This window comes from Malurus melanocephalus, unplaced genomic scaffold, assembly GCF_030028575.1.
Source record: "Malurus melanocephalus ecotype Western Australia unplaced genomic scaffold, MMel_1.1 scaffold_10, whole genome shotgun sequence".
NCBI classification, from domain to species: Eukaryota; Metazoa; Chordata; class Aves; order Passeriformes; family Maluridae; genus Malurus; species Malurus melanocephalus.
Genome location: NW_026623242.1, coordinates 1344198 through 1365848, shown reverse-complemented (window position 1 = coordinate 1365848; position 21651 = coordinate 1344198). Strand labels below are relative to the sequence as shown.

Below are 21651 nucleotides of genomic sequence, written 5' to 3'. Positions count from 1 at the left end.
CCTCCAAGGACAGAATTGAACATACATCCCAGTGGTTCAGTTTCAGGGCAAAAAGGAAGATGAGTTTTAACAGGCATCACAAGAAAAAACTGATGAAGCTGCTGATGCCAGCTGAAAAACATTTCCAGCTGAACTAACATCTGCTTGACCTGTCAGAGCTCACACCTCCCACGGAAACCAGTGACAAAACTCATTTCTCTGGGAGCACTGTAAACTCTTTGGAACGCAAATATTTGCTTTGACAACAGAGGAGTTTAAAGAACTAATCCTCTCTTGTGTTCTGGCCATGTGCTAAGTTTCCAAGGCCATAAAGGACTRTAATAGAAACTTGGCTTGAATGTGCTTAAAAGCAAAGAATTTCAGGAAAATTCATTTTCAGGCCTTAACAGAAAAGATTCATGTACCACAAGGTCATTCCCTTAGTAACACTGAATTCCTGTACTGGGCAAAGTCAATGGGCTCAAACCCTTAAGTCTCCTTAAGTGAAACCCAGGGAATTAACATCCCCAGTTTCAGGTACCCAACTAAGTTAAATGGTCATCCTCAAGTCTCTGTGTGCTTTACACAGAGTATTTACCAGTTCCTTAAGAGGTTTAGGTTCTGGAAAGTCCAACCTTTTATCACAGCACAACGTTATTATACACAGACAACTCCAACAACTGGAGATATTTCCTGCAAAAAGGATCAATTAATTAGCATTCCCATTCTGACATGATATCAGAAACACATGTTTTTAGAAACCTTAAAAGACTGCATTTTGTTTAGAATTGAGAACATCTTCTTAAGGAAAATAAAAGTTAGACATGGYTTATACTGAAACGAAAAATCAGATAAAAAGGACCACTTACTCTCCTAGCTTTGCCCAGATAGCCAAAGCTACTCTCAGTATAATTTCTGAGCCTTCAAAGAATACTGAATCCCAGATCTTCAGAACTGTATGATTAGGCAGACAGGTGGCAAAGAGTGTCAGAAACCACTGCATTGTGAAGACATTTGTAAGTGGGGGTTCATAGCCTCCTGAAGTTAAAAAAACAAAAAAGAAAAAAACTTGAAGTAACTGCAATTTACTATCATTTTACAAGGAGTATAAACTACATGCTAAAATCCACCAGACATTCATGCTAGCACCTCTGTTATTGCTCAAAACTTACTTAGCCTGCGGCTGTTCTAAGATAAGCTGAGAAGAACAATGGARAAATTACATAGTCACCTTCCATTCTGCTGCACTGCAAAAAAAACCTAAGCAACAGCATTGGTTTTGGTCTGTAAATTCTGGAATACACTGCCATACTTTCTTCTCTTATATCAGAAAGACTGTTTCTTCTTCCCCAAAGCTATATAAAATTAAAACTTCTATTAAAAAAACAAAACAAAACCGCAAACCCACCAACTCCCCTGCAAAATGCTGCATTTCTTCAGTAACTGATGGAGTGTTTGTCTACATGAAGGTGAAGGTGACTGTCTCTGTAAAATCAKATCTCTTATTTTAACATCTTGATGCACTTGTTAAGTTTCAAACAAGATGTAGCATTTCAGCTTGAAACTCTTAAGTTTTACTTTCTTGTTATGCTCAGAGAACACTTTTTGCATCCCTGTATCAGCTGAGGCCCTGAAGGCCATGACCAGAAAGATCAGCCTGTGAAAACACTTTCAAAGAGCAAACAATTCCTTAATACCGTTTCTTTGGTTTTTATGCAAAAACATAGTTTGGGCATAGCCACATGGAACATAGTAGCAGATCCTTTCTAAGACAGAATTCAGGGTCCACTTAGCTTCCCAACTGAAAAAGAAACCAAATCAACTAGCAAAAAACCTCCTGCCCTCCCCAGAACATTCCCAAATAAAAGAACTGTAAGTCTGGATAGAATGCTATGCCAGAAAAAAAAAAATTATGATGCAAAATTAGTTTTTAGGTAGCAACCCAAGATGCATTTCCAAGTTTTGCACCTGTGAATTGGAAAGCATCCAGGTGAAAAAATCCTAACCAGCCCCCACTGCCTCTCACATGGTAACTCTTCCCAGAATAGCTATATGAGCCAGCAGCTACAGGGAGCAATAGCAGGACAGCTATCTTGAGCTAAGGCAAGAAATTACCTTTCCAAGAGAGACCTGGTGCTAAGCTAGTGTTAGTGTTGTCACTCCATGCTTTGTATACTCTTGTCAACACAGTTCTGTTTGCAGCTAGTGGTGGGACYAAATTATTTCCCTTTGTTTTTTCTTGAAAGTACCACCTATTTATGTTAAGATTATCAATAATGGAAAACATATTTACCCTTAGCAATTTAAAATCCACATTCTAAGCAATAAAGTCATATTAACACCTAAAATATTGTATTTTTACACCAATGCTCAGACAAAACAACAGCAACATGGAGTTTAATAGCATTTCCTGTTGAACATACCTCCAGTTTCTCTGTTAGCAGCTCTTTGCAGGGTGTCTAAGTGCTGGGACAGTTCAGGAAGCTTCATTCGTAAAAGATCTCGGAAAACAGCCATATCCACAGAGAGAGCACGGAGATTATTGACAAAGTAGCTATCAGGAAGCACCTTATCTATTAGATAAATCATGATCTGTGGGCAAATGAAAGACCAGCATGTAGGACTTACAGATCAGTTATTTTCTAGGAATAACAGAAAAATAAAATTTCTCTGTTCACTAAAGAATTACTTGGAGGCAGTGGCAACACACACCTCGGGTACTTCTACTTATATGGGAAGAAAATACTATCATTTTGAGCATCCACAGGTACCCTAGGTATCCACAAGTATCAAGATGCAAAGGCCTGAAACTGTCCAGAATTTATAAACCATGAATAACTGAAATAAATGTCACAGTAAGCTACRCCCAAGCGGGCAGTATTATTCACACCAAATGCACTTTTTGACACTTCTGATATTGGAACTGTTCATGAGATTCTCCACTGCTGGAGAGTCTCATTATCCCTTCTCTGGGTAATGACACAACCAGAAGACTGATCTTGCAAATCCCCTGTTTTCCCTCTCCAAAATGCAAGGTACTGTTCTTTAAAAAGAGATTCTCCTTATATTTAACTGTGATGTGTTGCTGTGTGCTGTACTCCAATTTGTCACTTTAAAAGGGGCTAAATAAAGCAGATTGAGACATTTTAAGCAGACATCTGTTTCAAGTGAGATAGCTCAACATGGGTGATAAAGGATTAAATAGATAATGCCAAACTTTTGAGAGTGAACAAATGCAATAAAAAATATGCAGAAGTTGATGTTTATCATCCGCCTAACAGAAGATATGGACCTTCACTTCAGGATCTTTTACAATCTCTAYGGCCACTCTATTAACCATATCCAGAGAGCCTGCACAAAGTCTCTTTCAAGTCTCCATTACTCTCATATGAGCATCCTTACCATGATTCATACAGTCCTTAATTCCCAAGAGGAGTACTGCACCTTCGCACACAGGAGACAATCCTCCTTCCAAACCCTCTCTTTTCTTAACATGTCCACAAAAACAGCTTCTCAGACACAGGACTACCAAAGCACTGCTTTCTTTTATTTCCCAGCGGCTTGTGACCACATATTGCCACTCATCCTCGCAAGATTTCTTCAGGCAACAGCAGTCTTATCTTCCATGTTTTAAAGCATGTGGATCCATAGTCAACACAGGCAAATCAACAGCTTTTACACGGGAGCATTGTACTTTGTCAGAYGCATTACCTAACTTTTGCTGAACAGTGGGTCAACTCATTGTCTTATAAAAATACACTTTGTTTTGTTCAGATGTATTCAACCAATGGAAGAGTAATTTAATATAGCAACATTAACTTTAAACTATGCTATTTGTGTTTTCATTAATTCCTTAAGACATAAGCTGTAAACCCCACTGTTTCATAAAAGCCTTTGCTCCCTTCCCACTGAGTGGTATTACTTCACTGATCTCAGACACAAGAGAGCACAGAGAAGAACAGAAATCTTTTTCCACACTGAAGTTCATTCAATTCACCAACATGTGAATTGCTTTGAGAAGACTTTTTAAAGAACCCTTAAGGTATTTACCAGTTTGCAATACTTTCTCTGTAACACATATCTACATATTTATTTTTATTTGATTCTGCAGTATTTCCACACAATAACATGCAAGAAAAAGCAATTTTTATGTTTTGGTATCTATGAGACTTTAATGCATGCTTCGATAGCTTCTACACAAGCAAGCTGGGATTTTCTTGCTTACCATGATTTCTAATTTTTGAGGCAACTCCAGAGATTTAATTTAAGCATGCTTACCCCAACTTGTGAGCACTTAAGTATCACTTCCTGGSCATTCACTGAAGCTACCATGTCCGGTCCTGTGCTGTTAAAGCCCCATGGTGCCAGCAGAACCTACTGGTTCCCAGCCCCTGGGAGATGCTTCCCAGACACAGAGCTTTTGTTTATAATGCCCTTCCCAGAAATGGGACCTGATTGGCAAGACCTGAGAATGCCCTAGGCCCCCTTAACTCCCAGACTCTACAATAAACCAAACACAGCTACTCCATAGCTATAATCCTGAGGGCATCTTTCCTGGCTTCTGTAGTTGTTCTGAAGTCACTCACTGCTTGCTTTAATCGGCAGTGACTACAAMAAAACCATCACATACCCAATTCTTACTTCCTCCCACCCACCCTGGCCCTTCCCCTCTTCCCTCTCTCTTCTGGGAAAATTCCAACACTGCARAGCCCACACACTAAGTTTGGAAAAGAAACTACTTTATTTTCCGTTCTTATTTTTGCCAGGTAAGACCAGTTTTGGCACGAACAGCCTACAGTGCTTTACATCCCTAGGGCAGTCTGGCTTCAGTCCATTATCTCCTCCACACMAGGGGCCTGACACAACTCACAATAAAAGACAACACATAAGGATGCACACGGTTGTTATCTTCAACTTAGACTTCATAAACCTTGGGCAATCATTTTTTGTATGCTACCATGAGTTTGGGGAGCTTCTGGACACCATAAGATCACAATAAAATGTGATAAATTACAGTTTAAAATATTGAAGAAATTTTAATCAAGAATTATTGAAAATAAATTTTACTTTCTGATATAAAATTGGTATATTATGGTATATTCTTCCTATTACAGGCAGCTGTCTAGAATGAAGGATTAAATACCAGCTAGCTGGACTGTACTGCCACAAGCTTTATATTTTAGGAGCTCTGAGTGAATTTAAATATTTACCATATTTAAATCATTGTCTAAAGCAAAACAAACAGCTCAGTATCTCAAAAGTCACAGTCATCTTTTATTTATTTGACCCCAACTCATACACATGAGCAAGTTTATTTTAGGAAATTTGCACATGATCTTGCCAAACCTTAAACCATGTCCTATAGTAAATTTTATTTCCATTTTCTGACATATTATAAATTACATGAAGCTTTCTTTTGATTATAATAAAAACTTGTTAGGAAACAAAACATTGTAAGATTAACCTAACCCAGAAATTACCTTCAAAGTGATTTACTTTCATTTTTAATATTTAGCCTTTTCCTACTATTTGCTTTAAAAAGTAGCCAATTTATTAACTGCCTCATATGCAGCCGTCACATAAGATGCTAAATAATGAAACTTTAACATTTCAGCTGCCTATGGTGTTTGCAAGCAGATTTMGGATTACAGGATAAGATATTTTACAGTAAATAGCAGTGGTCCCATTTATTTTTTTATGGCCAAGCTCTCATTTGTTTCTATTTGAAAAAATATTTAACAGTGATAACATTCAAACTACTCCTTGTAGCTTGGACAGGATAACAAAATAAAAAATACACAGATACAAATTAGCTAATTCTTTTGAGTCCTGCTCTTTAAGGCTGTCTCCAAAATTCACACATTGGTTTATTTTAAAGTTCACAATCTTTAACACTGAAAAAAAAAGTATTTTACTCACTTTCAGGGCATCCCCTTCATTGCCCTCCATTACTTCCAAAATAAGTGCAGCTAGTATGTTAAATCCTTGACAATAGCCAACAGATTTATTCCACCTGGCGTAAGCCAGCAAAACACGTTTTAATACCACTCGATCTTGCTCTGCCTCCTGGCCACAGTAAGAACTGCAGCCAGTTCGATGAAGGTCCTTTAAAAGGGAAAAAAAGACAGGACAAGGAGAGTAAGTATGTGTATTTTCCTTCCCCCATTAGTTCTCTTCCCTGTCCCAGTTTTCCTACCACCTCCACCCTCCCAGTACATACTCCCAAAGTTGATGACGTTTCCTTTTTAATCTGTGAAACCTTTAGCTTACCCAAGAGAAAGTGTTTCAGTAAGCTCTTAAATAAGCAAGTCCCCTAAAAGATGTTCATAAGGTATTGCCACAGAAGATATTAACAGATCTCTGGATTTCAGAGGCAAGACATGACAGCTGCTTAACTGAACAAAAAAGAACAATTGTTTTTATCAAAGTATAGAAGAACTACTAGACAACTGAATTTTCAAAACATAAAAACCAGAAACCATGTCCTTAAGTGATTCGTAAGTAAAAGGCAGAATGTACAACTTGGCTGATTGTTTCAAATATTAAATATTAATCAGCTGAGAAATACACACAGACAAGTTTTTCACTCCTGTAAAACAACCCAAAAATGCTCATTTGCTGTATTATAAAACATACGTTTTACTCCCAGCAAACATTTGAGTTTACAGAGAAGAAAAAAACCCACTTATGTTCCTTTGTCTTCATTAGACTCCAGTATTTTTTCAAAACCTAGAAAAACTAACAATGGAGTAAAAAACACAGAAAAAAAATAGATTTTTTTCCCAGCCAACACTAATCAGATTAGGATAAAAGGCCCAAAGCAGCTGAAAAAAAGAAAATTTAACAGGCCAAAGGGAGTTAAGATATAATTTTTACCAAAGCAGTCGAAGAAATGAAAATAAATCCAAATTTAAAAGTCAGTTTTTCATTAAAAAATTGAAAAATAAATAAAAAATTAGCTAGCTACCTTTACGATCTGGATGCCCATAGAGTCATCATCAGGATTACTTCTTTCATTGAATGTGAAACGCATAGTTTTGTCCCAGTCAATGGCTATACTGTGTAAGTACTGATCAGCCAGGGTCAGCCAAACCTAGAAATACATATGGCAAAATTAATTATTTTTCAGATAAAATATAGAGTTTTGATATATATTGTTAGATAAACCTTATCAGCTTCACTCATATGTGATCTGCTGTTAGACTTGAAATACGCAGAAGAGTATTTTAGCTACAACGATTTTTGCACAATTAATACCTTGCTCCCTAAAACAAAAAGGAAGGAAATGGTTATTAGCATTAAGCATCCAGGTTTGTGAATTGCTTACAAAGATGCAAGTCAGCTGTCAGTGAATTCACAGGGGCCCTCCAAGACAGAAACACAAAGCAAGGACCCCCTTTGTCAGTTCAGACTTTCTATCCTCATAACCAACAAAGCRTTTTATAAAAGGGTAGCACTACTGCTGGCTTTCCTCAAACTCAACCATGGATACATCTGTTTTGGAAACTCCCAAAAGAAATCTAGCTGTGCTGGTGCTTCTCTTTACAAGAAGTCTCTTCTTATGTGCTTTGTAGAATAAATAGCATCTAGTATTCACCATTAGGGACTGATCTGAAAGCATCACTTGGACAGAACAACTTACTCTTACAAGAGGGCTTCCTAAATTGTTGGTACCACAGGGAATTGTGAAACAAACATTTTCACTACCTTTACTGCCGAATAATTGCCARCATAGATTTATGCATGTGTATCCAAGACAAAGGTTGGACCTTTATTAAAGATTTGAAAAGTTCCTGAACCATGAAAGGTACATGAGAGATCATACAATAACAACAAGTAACAATAAAGGATCTTTCTCTTCAGAAAAATAAAAGAAATCATGAACGCTAAGTTTTCTATCAGCCATTAATTCACTCAAGTGAGAAAAGCAATTTAGACACTTCCCACAGATTTAAACACTTAGATGGCTGCATGATGAAGGAATTTATATACAGCTCCCAGAATCTCATGTTTTCTGCATTTAAATGTCCCTTCCCACACTTTTCCAAAGCCACCCATGCAGAGGAATGCCACTGTTCCACCTCCCAACAGCCTCAGCACTACTGACGTCCTACTGATGTTGTTTGACTGGATTCTTTATCTCTGCCAGCCTCAGAAACCAAATGTCACATGCCACAACAATAATATAGACGTCATCCTGCTCCTTTTGTTGAAGCAAAGGCAGCAATCAGCATGCTGCCAACATGCTGTCTTAAAATCATTGCAAAAACAGAAAATGGCAGTGAAAAGACATCATCTCTTTTATTATCACTACTTCTTTGGTTGGCATCATGTGGTCACCGTAAACAAACAGAGATGGGCAGAGTGAAAAGGAAAGAYAGATCTGAGCTGGATGATGTGGCAGAGCACACCCTCAGCAAGTCTGTTGATTACACAGAAGAGTGGCTGATAAGCCCAAGGACACCTTGACAGGATGGAAAAATGGTCTGACAAGAACCKCATGAAGTTCAACAAGGACAAGTGCAAAATCCTACATCTGGGGGAAATGATCCCAAGCACCAGCATACACTGGGGACCACTCAGCTGCAAAGCATCTCTCCCTACACAGAAAGGCTGAAAGCGTTCTGACTGGAGAAAAGTCACCTAAGGGGGAATCTTACCAGTGTGTATAAACACCAGAAAGCAGGGTGCAAGAAGGATGAAGCCAGGCATCACTTCTCAACTCTGCATAGTGACAGAACTGGAGACAATGAGCACAAACAGAAGCACAGGAGGTTCCCCTCAAACAGTCACTGCGAGGGTGACTGGGCACTAACAGAYTTCCCAGAGAGATTGTGGAATCTCCTTCCYTGGAGATATTCGAAAGTCACTTGGACACAGTCCTTGGCAACCAGCTGTAGATGGCCCTGCTTGGGCAGTGAGGTTGGACCAAATGATCCCCAAAGATCCCTTCCAAACTCAGCCCTTCTGTGATTCGTAACTTCTAAGACTCATATACCACAGAAAAGTGTCTGAGACACTTTCTGGAGTGTGGGAAAAGAATATTTCAGGAAAGAAAAAAGGCTGTTAGATGGTTATAATCATTCACTGAAGTTGCAGATTAAAAATAAATTCAACGTGGTGTGAGGAAAACGATGCCACTAATTCATCTCTTCCTTCTGTCCTGATTTGTAAAGAAGTTCAGTTTGAAAAGACAGCAAAAACATGGAAAGAAAATAAGGCTAATGCATCAAAAATATGTGGAACTACATGTATTTTATCAGTCTTCAAAAGTATTATTTTTATTAAAACTGTGTTTTTAAAGCTGATATTGTGTGACTGAGTTTTAAAGAAAAAGTTAATAGACATGCCTCTTTTTATGCTAGGGAACTTCAAATATTGAAGAATGTAACAAAGTAAGTCTAGCAAAATCCCAATGGACCCTTTCCTACAACAGTAACTCAGTGCAATTTCCCATTAATGGCACACTCTGCCACTCTACATCACTCCTGACTCCGAATTTCCCTAATTTCAGCAATCTGACTTTCCCCCATCAAATGTTTCTATCAGCATTCTTGTCAGAATTTAGCATCAATCAACTTCAGCTTCATAAGTGTGACAGCCTACCCTGCAGGTATGTTCTCCTTTCAGTTACCTTCAGCTGTGGGGGCAATTTACCAGCGCAATTTCTTGAGACTGATAGACTGAATCAACAACATCTGCACCAGAATAAGTTACTTAAGCCTCAAAGCAGAAAGAACCCAACTTTTGAAAACACCATCTTTACCTGTCACCTCAGCCTTTCCAGCTGCTCTGTGATGTTGTCACTGAAGAATATAAACCAGGAAAAATCTTAAATAATACTTAAAAGGTCCAAATATTTGTTATAAAATGCACCAAGAGACAATATTGATGTCATTTATCTCTTCTGAGGAACCTACAGTCAGGAGGGCCTACAAGGCATAGAGGTCTACCTACCTTTCTCCGCCATTCCTTTGGGATGCCTGTGGGTAATCTGGCCACTGCTTTGAGCGCATCGTGCCACTAAAAACAAAAGCATCCAAAAATGTAAAACATCCACCATCAGTTTAATGCTACAGTACAGCAACATTTACTACCTTGCAAACATGCACATTCATTTCACTGCCTACATTTCAGAGTCTAACTGTTTAATCCACTCACAAGGAAGATACAGATTAACYACTTAATGATGTGACAAAATATAATATTCCAGGACACAAGGATCTAGGAAATATCTGAATAAACAATGAAAGCCAAACATGAATGAAACAGCTCTTGATACAATTGCAAATAATATGCTGACATTATCATGACAGATGCTCTTCTGAACTAGGGCAAGCACTTCGATAGCAGAGAACCCACTCCTTCACAAACTCAAGAAAAAAATAAATGAAATTACCTGCTGAAAACCATTTTGTCCTAAAGATGGTTCAAGAGTGAATTTCAATTTTGTATCAACCCCTAGAAAGGAAAAGAGCAACAATAAAGTCACTATTTTTATTTAGCTCAGAAGAGAAAAAAAAGGTCAAAAAAACCCAAACAAAAATGCCACATCCAAAAAAAGAATACAAAATTTTAGTCTCATATTTCAACAACCACATTTCAACCTGTTTCAGTGAATTTTTGTCTTCGCAGTTGGATTCAAGGCACATGTTAAGAAGTACACAAACAAAATGTTTTAAAAATGCAGTAATATCCTCAATATGTAGTTTGGCACAACTCATTTCACTAATATTCATATATTCACTGTTCCACAAACTATACTAGTATACCACAAACTGTCATATGCATCCATAGAAAAATACATGTACAGAGACAGCTTCTTTTCATCTATGCCAGCTTCTTGACATGAAATAACTCAAAACTTATTTCTGAGTTTGGTGTGTTAAAATTATTTTACTGTTCAGAATATTTTTTTAATAATTCCTCAGAACATAAGGCATATTTGGTCAGTATTGTTATTTAAGCTTAAATTTTATTTTGGCCATACAAGCAAACTATTTTAATTATTATAAAGCAGGCCTCCTAATAGTTCATACAATATCACATAAAATACCAGAATCCCAAGTGGATCCGAACATGGCACTGGAGTATGCCAGCACACAATGAACAGCAACACGTTTAATTTGCTTTCTATCCCATCGTTCGAATGTAAAATTCCTCGGTGTTTCAAATGCCGCTGTCCAGAACTCAGGTGCTGAACACGGCACCACATCACATGCCCTCCYTCTCGTCTGCCGGCACAAAGAACAAAGTCTTCCTTTATTTTTCCTCCATAATTTAACACTATGGTATTGCTCCATATKTAGAATTATGTTATGCATAGCTTCTCATCTTTCCAGAATATGAAGCCAAATATTTTTAATATATAAATATCCATACACACACACAGAGAAAACCCTAACACGGGATAATCCGGCAAGGTTTAAAGTATGTAAAATCCATGCTAATCAACTCATCAGTAATACCCAGTGCTTTGGAGGTCTAAACCTACAAGTCTGACAGAAAACCCAACTGTAGTGGCAATTGCTAGTTATGGAATGTAAAATGCCTTTGAGCATTTGCATAACGAAGTGGTGGTAAGTAACTTTAAAACTTTACTACCTGATAAATACATATCTTTAAAGACAAAACCTTCTTCTCCATGGCTCTTTTTTCTTTGTTGGGGGTGAGTGAATAGAAGCAAAGAAAAAAATCACACAAACACCAGTACAGTTTAGATTTTTAGAGTTTTAGAACTACATCATGGAGACCTGGGGATTAGCGCTTTCATTTTCCTGCTTCAGATCTAAAAGACATGCTACTCAGGTCTACAAAAATAGAGTTTTCAAACCATAATAGACGTGTCTTGAAAAAAGATTAAAGGATTAACAGCTATTCCTGGAAGTAACTGTTTATTAGTATTCCTTCCCATAAGGTAATGACACTCAGCAGGGACTCCTAATAGATAAATCTCTTCATAATAATTCAAAGCAATGTAACAATGCCAGTAATCTACTAAGATTAAATTGTATCACATTTGATGAAATTGGAAAATGCAAACCTCATTCTCAAGCAAAAAAGTAAGTACTGTAAAATCCTAATACATACAAAAATATACCAAGAACTCCTTTTGTTAAGGTAACAGATGCTGACACACTACCTAACAGTACCTCATAGCAAAGAACTAATAACTTTCCAAAATAACCATGTATTCATTTCCAACCCAGCAGCCAAATATTAATCCCTTCACAGTTTCTTAAGACTTAAAAACCCCAGTAACAACTTCTCTCTCTGTCTTAGGACCCTCCTAAGAAAGACACAAGCAGATATTGCAGGTCTTCAAAAAATCAAGCAGAGTAAGGCAAAATCTCAAAACAAGTCAAAATCTGTCTATAGTTACATGAACATCATGACATGGGAGCTCACACTACAGTCACGGTAGCTGTCCCTCCTGATTCAGACTGAAATGAGACCCTTCAAATAAGACCCGTGATTAAATGAGACTGAAATGAGATCACCCATCTACAAAAGTTAATTAAATCACGGCAAACAATTAAAATAGGTGTGAAAATTACTGTAAATGAGAATTATATCACACTGTAACACCAGACTACACAGCACATTCTCTTCAGTATGATGAGGAACTGCTTGGTCAGGCCATGCATGGTAACCTCTTGTAAAAGTGATGGAATCTGTGTCCCTTTATTTGTTCTCCATTATAATTATTTTCCAAATCAAATTCTGTGACAATTTTGTGGGAGGTAAAGAACCATGGGAAATGAGCAACAGACCATATACAAATTGTTCCTCATTTCCATTCATTTTAAGGAATTTGTATTTCTTAAAATCAAAAAACTACAACCTTGCTTAATAAAAAACACAGCAAGTAAGCAGGTAAAAAAAAAAAGCTGCAACCATACAGAGAGAGCAAGGAAGGCAACCAGCAACGGGGAGCAGCATATCACTGCCCTTACTTATTTCTGGCACAAGAACCATCTGTACTCTGCACAAGGAATTCATCCTGAGTTTTAGGGTTTGAAGGAAATGAATGTCTATCCCTCATCCAACCTCCCKTATTTCTTAAACCTTCCTTTCTCCACCATTCCCCTTTTTTTTTATTCAGTTGTCTTCCCTCCATAAACTAACTTAGATTCCCCAAAGTTTCTTCCCCTGTCAGTACCCCACATCCATACAGATCTGCACCCATTTTCACTCAATCTTCCTATTTCTGACAATCCTCCATCTTTGGGTCACATTCCTCTCCATTACACAAACATGCTTTTTGCAGAAAAGACCCCTTTAGGCCTTAAAGTGTGAGCCCTTTCACATCAAACCAGACAGGTTATAGTGACATTTGACATATTAAATATCACCTCCAGTCCATACACTTTCTACTGATTCTTCACACATGAGAAGCAGATTAACTCATATAGGCAGTAATACGCTGGGAACACACTGGAATTATTAGCTCCACAGACACAAGCACACACATGTTTGACAAYAAATTTCTGAAGGGCAGGGAAATACCAAAATAAGGCCTGTTCAGTGCCCTTGCAAGCTGGTCACCAGAAACCACTGCAGAAAAGTTATATAAAAAATAAAAGAGAAAAAGATAACCACCCCCYCACCACCAAACCCCAGTCCTGTTAGCTTTTCTGTGTAAAATGCACAATGACTCCTGACCAGAAACAGCTGCAAGAGGTAAGATTACATCCCTAGGATTCCCAAACCCTAGCAGTCTTTGACTGCATAACCAAAATGTAGCACAGAACCACATAAAGAGCCACAAGAGGGGACAAAAGTACTGTCAGCCAAGTACCTAGGTGACGGAATCAAATTCCCAGTCCACCCTCAGCAACATTAAACAAAAAACATTGGGGCAAAATTTGGGATTTTTTCAGAAATATTGAACCAGAAAAAAGTGTAGGAAGATGATSTGTATTGATTCAAGTTTGTGACCTATAAAGCCATGGTTTAAACTTGCAAAGTACACCACTACAGGTTCTAGGCTGTACTTCACGGCTGTTAAAACCTCTCCTACAGAATGAAAATAAATATTTTATCAAAAATAAACAAGGAAACAGGCCTAAAGCAGCTTTATGTGCAGTGAGAGCCCATATCTGAGGAAAGAAATGTGTCAATGTAAACTACAACCTTATGCTGCTTGCTGTTTCAGGAAGATTCTTAGCCATGCAATTTATCTCTAAAAGTAATATTCTTAGTAACTCTGCATGAAATCACKCACATCAGGAGCCAGAGCTCACTGGGATGTATCAAAGCACGTCTCAAATGTCCAGTCTACAGAAACTTTTTAATACCGACAACTAATTCAGTCACTAAGAAAATTTAAAGAATATTTCATCCAGCATATTTTTAAGGGCTCATTAGGTGCTCCATCTTCACCATTCCATGAAAACATGCATCCTGAATGAGGTAATTATCTTTACCTACATACGATCAATATGGAAACCCCAAATTACTTGAGATTTTTAGGACTATGGCATTCATGTTTATGCCTCCGATCACATCCCCTGGTCTTTGTGTGATTGTAAATAAAAGAATGTCATTATCCAGATAATGTCATTACCTGAGATACTAGCTCACTACTGTTGGAGCAGGGGGTTTTGAGAACTACAAATCAGGAAATGTCCTTGAAAACAGCAACTCCATAAATCTGTACCAAAATGTATCTGAGACCTTATTAATAACAGCCTCTGAAACTCATATCAAACACAGAAGCAGTCACCATTGTGTGCTTGATGCACATCCAGCAAGTACAATGGGAAACCGATCCTTATTTATTTCCAGGTATTGCTCTATGTTTCAGTGGGTCTCTGGCTTACATGTTTTGTAAATGCCTAGGATAAGGTAACAGGTCAACAACATTTTAGCTACAAGGGACAGTTCTAACATGGTAAATTGAATTTAAGTATCTTGATACTTCATTTTTTAAAAAATCCAGAATTTTGATGGCAGGYAACTGGAATCGAGCATTCAGTATGATCACCCATGAGTGCTCCCGTTGARCATCCACCTCCCTGAAGCACAAACGTTGTTGGCTGACCACACAGGTCTTAAAAGATTTTGATCCTGAAGCAGAATCCAGACAATATAGCTGCAGAGCTGATGCCTCCCCCTCGGGATAGGCATGGTTGAAAATTCAGACAACACCAGCAGACAAAGGCTGGGCAGGAGGAGGGGTCTCTGGCAGGCCAAGAGTTAGCAGATTTATCGGGAAAGCTCTGGTAAGGCTCAGAGGAGACTTCAGGGAGAGACTGGCAGAAAGCTGAGTCGCCGAGCCCGGGGGAGAGGAGACGGAGGGAGAAAGGCAGCAGGGACAGACGACACAAAAGCGCTGCGAAGCGACAACGCCGGGCGGCAGGAGCAGGTAAAGGATCGGGATATCGGGAGAGCGCAGCCGGGATCCTTGGGCCGGGCGGGACACGAGCGGGAGCAGCCCCTCGGAGNAAAGGATCGGGATATCGGGAGAGCGCAGCCGGGATCCTTGGGCCGGGCGGGACACGAGCGGGAGCAGCCCCTCGGAGCAGGAGCAGCGCGCTGCCTGCCCGCACAGCCCCGGCCGCCCGCCGCCTCCCGCCTGGGCCCGGCCCCGCTCCCGCCGGGGCCGCCTCGCACCCGCCGCGGTGCCTCCGCCGCTCCCCCGCCCGGGGCCACCTCGCAGGCCCCGCTCCCCGCTCCAGGCAGGCCCAGCCCGGGCGGGAGCCCCGCGCTCCGGACACACGGCCGGCCCCAGGCCGCCACCGCGGCATCCCACGCCGGCCGGGCCCCGCCAGAGCTGCGGCAGCGGCGGCCCAAGGGGCACATCTGCCTCGGGCCGGGGCCGCCCCCGGGCGCTGCCCCCCGCCCCGCCGCGCCTACCCGCGGCCCTCATCGCCCGCCGGCCGCCTCCTCCTCTCCGAGCCGACCCCGCGGCTCCTGCCGCTCCCCCCGCCCCGCTAAGCCGCTTACGGGGCGGCAGCCGCCGCCTCGCCCGGCCGGCGCGGGTACCTGGCTCCAAGGTGCACAGCAGGCGCGGCGCGGTCCGGGAGATGCAGCTGCGCTTCTTGAGCACATTGCTGAGGATGGTGCCCACGCCGCCGCCCGAGCTCTGCCGCTTCAGGCATCGCCCCCCGCGCCGCAGCGAGCCCGTGAGCCTGTCCTGCCGCATGGTGCCCGGGAGCTCGCCCTAGGGTGGCGGGGCGGGGGGCATGGCGAGCGGGGACCTGCACTGCAGACAGCGAAGTCTAAGTGCGGGAGAGAAGAGGGAGGACAAGGAGAGAAGAAAGACAAAAAGGGGAAAGAAAAAAAAAAAAAAAAAACAAAGGGAATTAACACTCTCTGTTTCCAGGACTACAAGAAAATAAAAAAAAAAAAAAAAAAGGCTGTTCCCGCCCACAATCCTAGCATCACTGCCTGAATAAACCAGCCTCTCCTCCTCCAGCACCACCTGGGATGCAGCGGGCGAAGAGGAGCAGCAGCTCTGGTTAGAAATGAAGGGAGCCCGGCGGCGGTGGTGGGGCTCGGCGGTGCTAAAGGGCTCCAGGACAACTGCACAACCCCCTGGGCTGCACGGAGACCACCCGACACGTGCAATTCGGACACGGCTCGCTTGGCGCCTGGTAATAGGCGGCAATAGTGACATTTCTCCCGAGAATTAAATGAACTAAATATCCCCCAAAGAGTCTTCTCACGTGGTACTCGGGCCTACAGCTGGACATAAGTAGATCGTCCTGCGGCCCCTTTCAAAGAGGGAAGAAATCCCACAAGCACTACGAGACCATGGATTAGGGGGAGAGCAAAGAGGGTAACAAGCATGTCAGTGCCAGGGCAGGGTGGGGTCCTGCTCAGGGACAGTCCCAGCAGCAGCACAAGCAAGCGCCCAGCATAGTTTCTGCTTCTCTCTCTCTCACAGAGACCCTGAACATCCTCAGCTAAGATTACAGCCTTTTCTATAAATCTAAATTGCAATTGCATTTACAAGTATTTATATGCCATGCACTAAACAGTTAAAAGAAGCACTTTATTAGATACATTTTCCAGTGCTATTTGGCCTAAGAGTATCTTAAAAGGGTTTAATACAGAATCTCAAACTAGCAGTTTGATTGACGAGAAGAAAAAGCATCKGAAATAATGATAGCTTTTACAACCTAAACCACTCAGCATTTCAGTGGAAGGAGAGCAGATTTATCACACCACATTAGTCAGGCTCAAAGACCAAGCTACCAGAAGTCTCAGTCTACCTGCCAACAACTGTACCCTTGAAACAATTTGCTCCTTTATTAAAAATATGTTTCTCAGTCACATTATGAAGAGMGAAAATGGGCAACAGATAAGCAGTAAAGACAAGTATATAAAAGATACACAATATAAAACACAGAATCAAGTCTTTTTTTAAAATCAGTTATAACTATCTTTAGAAGTCACTGTTAAGCTTTGAAAGAAGTGTGATTTTGATCATGCCTCTTTAAATATCTGCTTTAGTTTGGGAGAAAAGTCACTACATTTGAGCTGTTAGCTTGCACTCTGAATAGATAATTAAGTCTGTGTGTCGGTGGTTCTTTTTTTAACAAAGGTGACACTTCCCTGCTGATGTAGATGATGCAAATCACTTTATTTCTGTGCCAGCTGGAGATGATGATTTAGTGGTTAAAGCATCAAATTTGAAATCAATTAGTCTCCCTAGGTGTACAGATTGTACCAATGGGACTGTAACAGCAACATTTAAATACAGAAATAGCCGTATTATCTCTGTAATATTATTCTCCTCTTGCCTGAGCACCTTTTCCAAATAGTGCCACATTGTTCTTGGATCATTTCAAGACTGACTAATCCAACACCGCATGCTGTTGCCCAAAGTCTCGGAAGCCATAATCAAAGTTTCAGAAACCACTCATTATCCATACAGTGAGAATCAGTCATTACACTAAATTGTGTTACCTTCATTTTTTAAACAATTAGGAATCAGGTCTAAGAAAGACATCAATATTTAGCTGATAATAATAATCGACTCTCAAAATGAGAAACGGGTATTCCCATTACTGCTATTTCTCCTGCTTGTAATCTTGTCTACAAGAAAACTGGAAACAATCAGGACAATCATTCTGTGACTGGGCACATGGATACTTCCAAGCATACCAGCATACCATTAAGAAGTTTTCCCGCATGCCAGCCAATTAATACAATGTTATTCTGAAGAAAAAAAATGCAAAATCGAACTTCAGGAGTCAAAATGAAGAAGCCAAGCCATACTAATAGGTTTGATGACTCACTGGATCATTAGTACAAATGGATTTTAGAGGCAGGCATAGGCCTCCCATTAAGGATACATATACATATCTTAAGGGTTAGAACCAAGCTTCTAGAAAACTGGATGGTGCTGGGTTTWAATCACTGATCAGGCAAAGCCTCTAATCTGCCTGTGGGCAAGATGTGTCAACCATCATGAACCTAGTTTAATCCACCAGTGCGTGGAAGTCTGGTCATGTCCACAAGCCCTCACCTGCATTTACTGACAAGACAGAAGATATTCAGAAAGGATTTTGAGAGAGGGGAAAAAAAAATCAAAACATTTGGCTAGGCAGGTATTTCAGCTCCAGTATTTTKTAATAATCAGCCCAAGACTCTTCTTCCCTCTGTAGTTCTCATATTCCTTCCCACACAACAGAGTCACTTTCTGAAAAACCTTACTTCCTCATTTTATATCTCTTTACAGTCTTACCACCATCTGCTACACATGCCATTTTAAGGCCAGAGAAGTCCTTAAGAATACTAGTTCATATGTATAATCTGTTCCTTTGTTGCAATTGGTCGGTCCCAAGATCATCACCAGGTTTTGACCAACTCCATTTACCTTAAGCCTCTCCATTCRTTAACCCACTTCTGTCTGCACTGGGACAATGACATAAAACAGACAGCTAGAAAGGGACAATGAGTATGAACAGATGGGGTAACGACAAGAACAGCAGTGGAAACAGGGCCACAGATCAATCTCACTTATAAAGAAGCTGTTTGTTTGTATGGAGCTTTAACTGAACAAACCCAGGATTACTGGAAGGAATGATTCAACTCTTCTAATGTGTGCTAAGAAGACTGAATGTAATCAAAAGACTAAAAATGGTAAGATATTTCAGCTGGGTCCCTGTATTTCACAAAGTCCACATCCTYCCCTTTATTTCACAGAAAATTGTAGAGATCTCCCTTAATTCTGATTTGCATCATAACATCCCAGTAAAACAGTCAAAGTTTGGGAAGAAAGCTTATTTACCACTTACTTACTTTTCGACACCTATGTTGGCAAAAAAACTTAAAACAACATGTACCCATGAAAAAAATATAGTAAATATATTATATGGTAATATTTTAATATGGTTCATCCAAGAGCATTTTGGAAATTATCTTTAGACAGCAAGCAGCTGATGATACAGCAAATATCAGAAAGAAACATATATCAATAGGATGGGGGGAGAGGGGGAAATATGTTGCAACCTGTTTTTCCAACAGGAAAACCTGTTGTATTAATCAAATCATAGAGTCACCCACCATCTGCTAAGCCCCAGAGCTGTATACACTGCTTTAAAGAGAAAAAAAATGTATCCAGAAAATGTAATTGTTTTATCATTGGGTTTAAAATAGCTCTACAGAGGTTAGCAAATAAAGACATTTTAAATCCAACCAACATATTTTTGATGTGTATTGTAGTTCACCATGARGCTCAAAAGAAAAAAAGATTTCCCTTTCGAATTACAGTGTAAAGAGAAAAAACATGGAATGAAATATGTTCACATTGGAGACAAGTTTGAGATTCACCCAGAAGGCAAAAAATACATTTAGCCCATTAAACCATCTCCACCACTGGAGCCCCCACTTCTGTGTGTTCTATCCCCTCTGAAAAAACAGCGCTGCTTCCTTCTGCTCCATCCTAAAAGTCTAAAAACAAGCACAACCCGCCTGGAGTTTCACACTCGTCCAACGCACAAGATGGAGCCACCTCTGACAGCTTGCAAAGAGGCCTCTGGCTTGTTGGGTCTTTGGCACCACAGGGACACATCTGYTACAGCAATGTTACAGCAGGTGTCCCTTGAACACAAAAGCCTGTGAGGTGGCACATGGGCAAATGCAGAGAGATTTGTGTAATGCAGAAGGAGAAACAGGATTTTGGGCTAACATTCAGTTCTGCCACCAAGCTGGTTTCTGCTGTCAGACAAGTAATCCAGCATTGTCTTTACTGCACAAAGGATGGTTCCAGAAAAAATACAAAACCAAATTTTTGCTACKGTATTTGTGCCTAGGGAAGGTTAATTCTATGCACTTGTTGAAAGTAGGGCTCAGGAAAATGGTACAGTGTGTTCACACACCTCAGTCTCATCAACACAACATTAATATTTTARACCTTTTCATTGCATTTGTCATCATTTATATCACTTTGTTCATAAATGTCACAAAAGAGGTCAGGACCTCACTGTCCTATATTAGGTATCACAGACAAAAACTGCAGAGCCAGTCTTTGCCTACGAAGGTATTCAGCACAAAATATAAACTACACAATGGACAGGAAATAACAGCTATGATTTCCAGGAACAGAGAACAAAATTTATATGATTTAGTCTCAGGAAGCATGCAGTTAGTCAAATATTTCCTCTTGCTTTAGACTTCAGGCACATAACCTTATTTTTTATTTCCCCCTTCAAAAACTGTGAGCATGGTAATTACTCTTTAACAAAGCCTTCTTTTTAAGGAAGCCCTAAAACAGCACASTTGTTCTTGGAGGGCTTAAGATAGAGGAGCAGAGGAATTCTCTTGTTAATAGCAAAGATATCTGAGAAAGAATATTGCTTGCAGTTGTTTAGCCATATCTGTTGAGGACTGATCTAGAAACCATAATTAAAATAATACTGCTCAGTATAATATATATATATATATATACATATATATATATATATATATATATATATATATATATACATACATATATATATATATATGTTTTAACAGGAAATTCATCTACAAGTTAGGATTCAGCCACCAAAACTTCAGACTCAGGATTCTTTGTTATGATCTTTAGTTGTGGGGTTTTGGGATTTTTTTCCTAATTCTCCCTTTTTCTCCCATTCACACTATCCCCTCCTGCCTTCAGTACTACACACTTGCATACACCAGGACGGGATTGATGAGAAAAGAAGGTCCCCTCAACAGAGCCTGCCCACAAGTGCATGTTGTAATTTGTCCKTTGGAAATGATGGACATTTACACCTAGTAAGTTTAATAAGGTTCATAGTCCTACTGCTTCTTGAAATTTTTAGCAGATACACCCTGAGAAGTATGCCAAAGTTTTCCAGCATTAGTGAAAGCACTTGAAAATATAATGCATCCATAAATCAATTATGAAAGCAGTTTCTAGCAGTTTACAGCACAATGTGATGACCAGTTTCCCATCCAGGGAGGCACCACATTGCCAGGCAGTGAATCAGTGCAGGTAGGGGTGACTGCAGTTCCTCGTTCCTCAATCCGTTGGCTGTTCATAGAGTAGCACGAGATGCTTATGYGTAGGTGAGAATATGAAAGCCCTCAAAAGCCTTGCAGGTTGCTAAAACAGACATACAGATGCACCTGTGATCCCCCTGAACCTACTCATAACCTCTCTCCATTTGTAGATGCATAACTGCTCACATGAATGAGGGAAGTGCAGAAAAA

The 21651-nt window shown here is 40.1% G+C and overlaps 1 protein-coding gene across 4 annotated transcripts in view; it reads right to left on the bottom strand.

Moving 5' to 3' along the window:
• TBC1D30 (TBC1 domain family member 30) overlaps positions 1-21651 on the bottom strand; it is a 52625-nt gene that overhangs the window by 13678 nt on the left and 17296 nt on the right. For 3 of the 4 annotated variants that reach the window (XM_057377161.1, XM_057377145.1, XM_057377153.1), the window contains exons 3-8: positions 10379-10440; positions 9937-10002; positions 6947-7072; positions 5899-6084; positions 2403-2571; positions 849-1017 (exon numbers count right to left, since the gene is read on the bottom strand). In XM_057377161.1, coding sequence (XP_057233144.1) covers positions 849-1017; positions 2403-2571; positions 5899-6084; positions 6947-7012 — 590 coding nt within the window. In that variant the 5' untranslated portion in view covers positions 7013-7072; positions 9937-10002; positions 10379-10440. Of the gene's footprint in view, positions 1-848; positions 1018-2402; positions 2572-5898; positions 6085-6946; positions 7073-9936; positions 10003-10378; positions 10441-15969; positions 16139-21651 lie in introns of those variants that run through there. The other variant, XM_057377167.1, reaches the window with a different exon arrangement.